General features: G+C 46.1%; 1 protein-coding gene across 3 annotated transcripts; it reads left to right on the top strand.

The window, feature by feature from the left end:
• The first annotated feature begins 1,575 nt into the window (after window positions 1-1,575).
• On the top strand, window positions 1,576-4,825 carry LOC112429775 (uncharacterized). Of its 3 annotated transcripts, XM_076884407.1 has the most exons (5): window positions 1,576-2,286; window positions 2,619-2,710; window positions 3,089-3,283; window positions 3,372-3,448; window positions 3,705-4,825. In XM_076884407.1, exons 2-5 carry the CDS (start codon window positions 2,678-2,680, stop codon window positions 4,735-4,737), a joined length of 1,338 nt encoding a protein of 445 aa, XP_076740522.1. In that variant the 5' UTR covers window positions 1,576-2,286; window positions 2,619-2,677; the 3' UTR covers window positions 4,738-4,825. The 3 variants fall into 3 exon arrangements, with proteins under 3 accessions (XP_076740522.1, XP_076740523.1, XP_076740521.1); XM_076884408.1 differs by lacking the exon at window positions 2,619-2,710; XM_076884406.1 differs by lacking the exon at window positions 1,576-2,286 and having other exon boundaries at window positions 2,303-2,710.
• The last annotated feature ends 427 nt before the right edge of the window (window positions 4,826-5,252 follow it).

Raw genomic sequence — 5,252 nt, forward strand, 5'->3', positions numbered from 1 at the left:
AGGACGGCAGAGTCGAACAAAACCAAAGGTGGGGGAGTGTGTTTCATGGTAAACAGAAAGTGGTGTGATGCCAGGAGCATTTCTACTCTCTCCAGCGGCTGCTCGCCACATCTGGAGTTCCTGAGCATTAAGTGCCGCCCTTTCTATCTGCCCCGTGAGTTCACCTCAGTCATCGCCACGGTGGTCTACATCCCACCCCAAACGGACACAGGTATGGCTTTGTCCGAATTACATGATGTGCTGAGCTCGCTTCAAAACAAGGACCCGGGCGCAGCCCTCATTGTAGCAGGAGACTTTAACAAAGCGAACCTCAGACAAGTCATGCCAAACTTTTACCAGCATGTCTCGTGTCCAACGAGAGGGGATCGGATTTTGGATCACTGCTACACGCCATACAAGCAGGGCTACAAAGCTGTCTCACACCCGGCTTTTGGGAAGTCTGACCACAACGCCATCTTCCTCATCCCCCAGTATAAACAAAGCATACGGAGGGAAGAAGTAACCACGAGGGAGGTAAAACGGTGGACTGCCCAATCAGAAGCTACGCTACAGGACGCACTCAACGACGTAGACTGGGACATGTTCAGAGCATGCGCAGTCGACATCAACGAGTTTACGGAAGTAGCAGTATGCTTCGTCAATATGCTAGCGGAGGAGATTATCCCCACTGCGAGAGTCACCACATTCCCAAACCAGAAACCGTGGATGGACAGATCGATCCGCACTGCAGTAAACGCCAGGACCGCCTCCTACAACGCGGGTCTCGCCGCTGGCGATATGAGCGCCTACAAAGCGGCCTCATACGGCGTGCGGCGCGCGGTGAGAGATGCCAAACGCCGGTACCGGGAACGTGTGGAGTCCCGCTTCCACCAGGGCGACACACGGAGTATGTGGCACGGACTACGCACCATTACGGACTACAAAGCCAGGGACACTGCGCCGATCAACGCCGACTCTGCATTCACCAACGAGCTGAATCGGTTCTACGCCCGTTTCGAGGTTAGCCAGGCGGCTAATGCTATCTACCGCCTGACTACCGAGGACAGTGACGTCATCAGCGAGAGACCGGTGACCAGCATCGCGGAGCATGACGTCCGAGCGGCACTGAGGAGAGTGAACACAAGGAAAGCGGCGGGGCCAGACGGCATCACCGGCCGTCTGCTGCGCTGCTGTGCTGACCAGCTAGCAGGTGTGTTCACTTACATCTTCAACGAGTCCCTGGCGAAGTCTGTGGTCCCCACATGCTTCAAAAGATCCACCATCATCCCTGTGCCCAAGAACAGCAAACCCTCATCCCTCAGCTCTACTCCCTCTACACTTCAGACTGTGTGGCCACCCATGGCTCCAACACCATTGTGAAGTTTGCTGACGACACAGTGGTGTTGGGTGCCATCTCCAACAACGATGAGGCGGCCTACATGGATGAAGTGAAGAATCTGGCATCGTGGTGCCAGGACAACCACCTCCAGCTGAACGTCAGCAAGACCAAGGAGCTGGTGGTGGACTTCAGAAGGGGTCAGCACAGAGACTACAAGCCCATTATCATCAATGGAGCTCCAGTGGAGAGGGTGCAGTCCTTCAAGTATCTTGGTGTCCACATCTCCTCAGACCTGACATGGGCTGCCCACATTCAGGTCCAGACCAAAAAGGCTAGGCAGCGCCTGTATCACCTATGACAACTGAGGAAGTTCAGGGTCTCTCCAAAGATCCTCAGGATTTTCTATACAGGTGCTGTGGAGAGCATCCTCACACAGAACATGACATCGTGGTTTGGGAACAGCTGTGTGAAGGACCAAAAAGCTCTCCAGAGAGTGATCCGTACAGCAGAACGCTGCTGCAGGATTGCTCTCCCCCCGCTTCAGGACACCTACACCAGGAGATGCCGGACTAGAGCAGCGCAGATACTGAAGGACCCGTCCCATCCAGGCAACAAACTGTTCCAACTTCTGCAATCTGGTAGAAGGTTCCGCATCTTCCGGGCAAGGACAGAGAGACTCAAGAGGAGCTTCTATCCCCAAGCCATCCGTGCCCTAAACACACACACCCGCCCTCTCACATCATCTATAATGGACTACTTGCACTAACACTTCCGCGTTCTATGTAGTCCTGCCCCAGTGCTTCCGGTGCGGTTAAACCATGGCGACGTTCTACACTCGCTGCCTACAAGAGCTCCCAAAATTGAACATCACGATGTTCATCGGATTTGCAGAGTGACGACTACCCCCGCCAGCAAATTAGATAAAGGATTTAAGTTATATGCTGCATCATATATACACAACTACGAAGGTAAGAAAGCGTAAATTAACCGACAAAGAAACGCTAGCTAACGTCAAATGCAAACACTACGTTACTCCGCTATGTCCTTCATTTGATGTCAGTTCTCTACATTACATGTTTTCTTAAACGGTGTTTTATGTCGTCCTAAACTATAGTTGAGGTTTTCTTAACTAATGTCACTTTTGTAGTTAGACACTGTTATAATAGCGTTAGGTAGTTGGCTAACTATGGAGGTAGTTAACTACCTAATGCTACTCTTGCTAAGTGTAAAATATATGTTTAAGACATGCTGAAATGAGTAATACAGAAATAATGCTAATGGTACTTGTATCTTTATTCAGTGTCCAATAAAGACAGGTTGTCAGGGGAGGTCGGTGTGAGAGCCCTGTGCTACAGGTCGATGAGGAAGAGTGAGGCACCACACAGACTAAGTGTAGGCAGGAAGCTGTGTAAAGTTGTTAATCCCCGTTCAGTGGGGTTCAGTTCATTTAAGCATTAGTTAAGTTCATTCCTAAAGGCCCATCAACTTGAATGTTTTCCTTGTCTCCCTGCTTTATCACTCCTAATTTGACTAGTCAGATAGTTAAATCAACGTGTGTTTGGGTGATCAGAAACATTTGACAACCAGTTAATACTGCAAATATACACAATCTAAGTTATTACAGTTATCAAGCATGGTTAAGTTGTTTTAATAGGGAGAGAAGGAAACACTAAGCATTCAGGAGGGTGCGTAACCATAACACTGAACTATGTTCCTGTTCGGCTCTTCCATGAAGATGTTAAATTTTTAATTTTCGTTCTTTCTTCTTAGATTAAGCTTCTGGATTCATCGCCGGTGATACTGACACATAGCCAGTGCTCCTGTGTGGCAGGCGCTGTTATGTGCAATCACACAGTGGCACTGCTCTTCCAAACAGCACACTACTCACAACTCAGAGTGCCGGTTGTCCCCCCTGTGCATAGCTGCACGGAATCTGAACAGCAATGGCACAAGCCACGGACAGTGGTAATTTAAATGAGGTTAAAGTTTTTGAATTAGTCCATGTTTACATATGAACAGCAACACCATCCATAGTAAATGTGTCTTCTGTTAGGGTGTGAGGCCAGGACCCATCAACTCCATGGTCTTCACTAAGCCGGTACCAAATAGGATGGCCCAGACTGGAGTACGGTAATTAGATTTGTAAAATTTGGTTTCACGTGTTACAAATGTATGTTGCTATTTTTTTCATACATACATGTGTCAGAATAGGTATTAATTTACATACAACATTACACTTTCTGAAGACGGCTAACTCAGTCATGTACATATACATCCCAGTCTCTAACTTATGCACCACTGTTTTACACCTTTTAGTTTTTAGTTTAGTTGTTGTTCAGTATAACAACCTTCTTCCTTACATTATTGTCATTGATGTTTTCTTTAGGAGTGGCTTCTACAGAGGCATGGTGGGTCCGTTACCAGATCCCTGCTTGTTCAGAATAACGGAGGCATATGCAAAATTTAATATTGAGGACAGGCCACTTGTGACCACAATGAACATGAGACCTGACAAGCCCCTTGTGGAAAGTGCCTTTGGGCTGGTGCAGGAGGGCAGTGTTCTGTCATATCAGCAGCCGGTTTTGACAACCCGGTACATCACACTACACCGCGATGCACCACCAACACCGCACTTGCCTCTGGAGGGGTATGACATCTTGCCATCAGATTGTGTGTTTGTGTGCTCAGAAGAAGAGCTTCTGCATCTGAAAAGCTTGTCTGTAACTCTGGAAATGGCTCACAAAATAGAGGAAGCTACACGTGAGCAAAGCTCTTCGTCTGAGTGGCATCAGCTCCGCAGGCCCAGAGTGACTGCCTCTAGGTTTCGGGAGGTGTGTCACGTCAGAGGCCAGAGCTCGGCCGAGTCACTAGCAGAGCGTATATTGAAGGGAACAAGGCAGACAGCAGACATGAGGAGAGGAACTGAGATGGAGCCTGCAATAGCAGCAGAGTATAGTAGGCTAATGAATGTTAACTACTCACCCTGTGGTCTGGTCATTCACCCCATTGCCCCCTGGCTTGCTGCATCTCCTGATGGTGTTGTTTTTGACCCCAATGAATACCCCCAGTTTGGCTTCGTCGAATTCAAATGTCCCAATGTACAAAACTTTATTGACTGCAAATATGTGCAGATGGAATGTGGTACCCCTAAACTAAAAAAGAGCCACGCATATTACTGGCAAGTGCAAGGACAACTGCTCATCAGTGGGATGCAGTGGTGTGACTTTGTTGTGTGGGCACAAGAGGACTACCTAGTGCAAAGAATATACATGGATATAGATGTGCACAATGCAATCAGAGAAAAGGCAGACTATTTCTTTTTTTACATATATATGCCAAGATACCTGTGTTTGAAAAAAATGAACAGTGAAAACAGCAAAAAGAAAAACAGATCCTTCAGGCTGGCTGGAACAAAATAACTGATGTTTTATTTTCAATATATTTCATGAATTCTTTTGTTGTTACATGTTACCTTTATGTGACATCAATAAACTGTTATTTAAGCAATGGCATCAATTTAATTTTTAAAAACACACATTAAAACGTTGAATTTGTGCAGAACTTATTTACATGGTAAGTATTTAAAACTCCATGCCTAGCATACTGATATACATTTAGACAATAACACAACTGAACTGTAGAAAATGACAAATGGTATTTTTGATGTTCCAAAAGCTCAATGTCACTTATGATTTTAAAACGATTTAGTGATTTACTTTATAATTTTGATAAACAGTTTTGTTGAATCTGAATAGTAATATAGTAGTATAATTAAACAGTATTATTAACATTAAACATTTGCAATGAATTTGAATTATCAATAACTGAAACTCAACTATCAGCACTCAAGTACCAGTTCTGTAATCAAGTATTGTCAGCTGAGAAGGAAGAAATGCAACTGTAGTGGCCTCAGCTGCAGGTCATTTTCCATAAG

The sequence above is a fragment of the Maylandia zebra genome, linkage group LG5 (genome assembly GCF_041146795.1).
Source record: "Maylandia zebra isolate NMK-2024a linkage group LG5, Mzebra_GT3a, whole genome shotgun sequence".
NCBI lineage: Eukaryota > Metazoa > Chordata > Actinopteri > Cichliformes > Cichlidae > Maylandia > Maylandia zebra.

Excerpts from the sequence above, each read along its gene's own strand:
- LOC112429775 (XM_076884407.1), top strand. The coding sequence starts at position 2,678 with ATGAGGAAGAGTGAGGCACCACACAGACTAAGT. Across the intron at positions 2,711-3,088 it reads AGGCACCACACAGACTAAGT|ATTAAGCTTCTGGATTCATC; the intron begins GTAGGCAGGAAG and ends CTTTCTTCTTAG. Across the intron at positions 3,449-3,704 it reads ATGGCCCAGACTGGAGTACG|GAGTGGCTTCTACAGAGGCA; the intron begins GTAATTAGATTT and ends TGTTTTCTTTAG.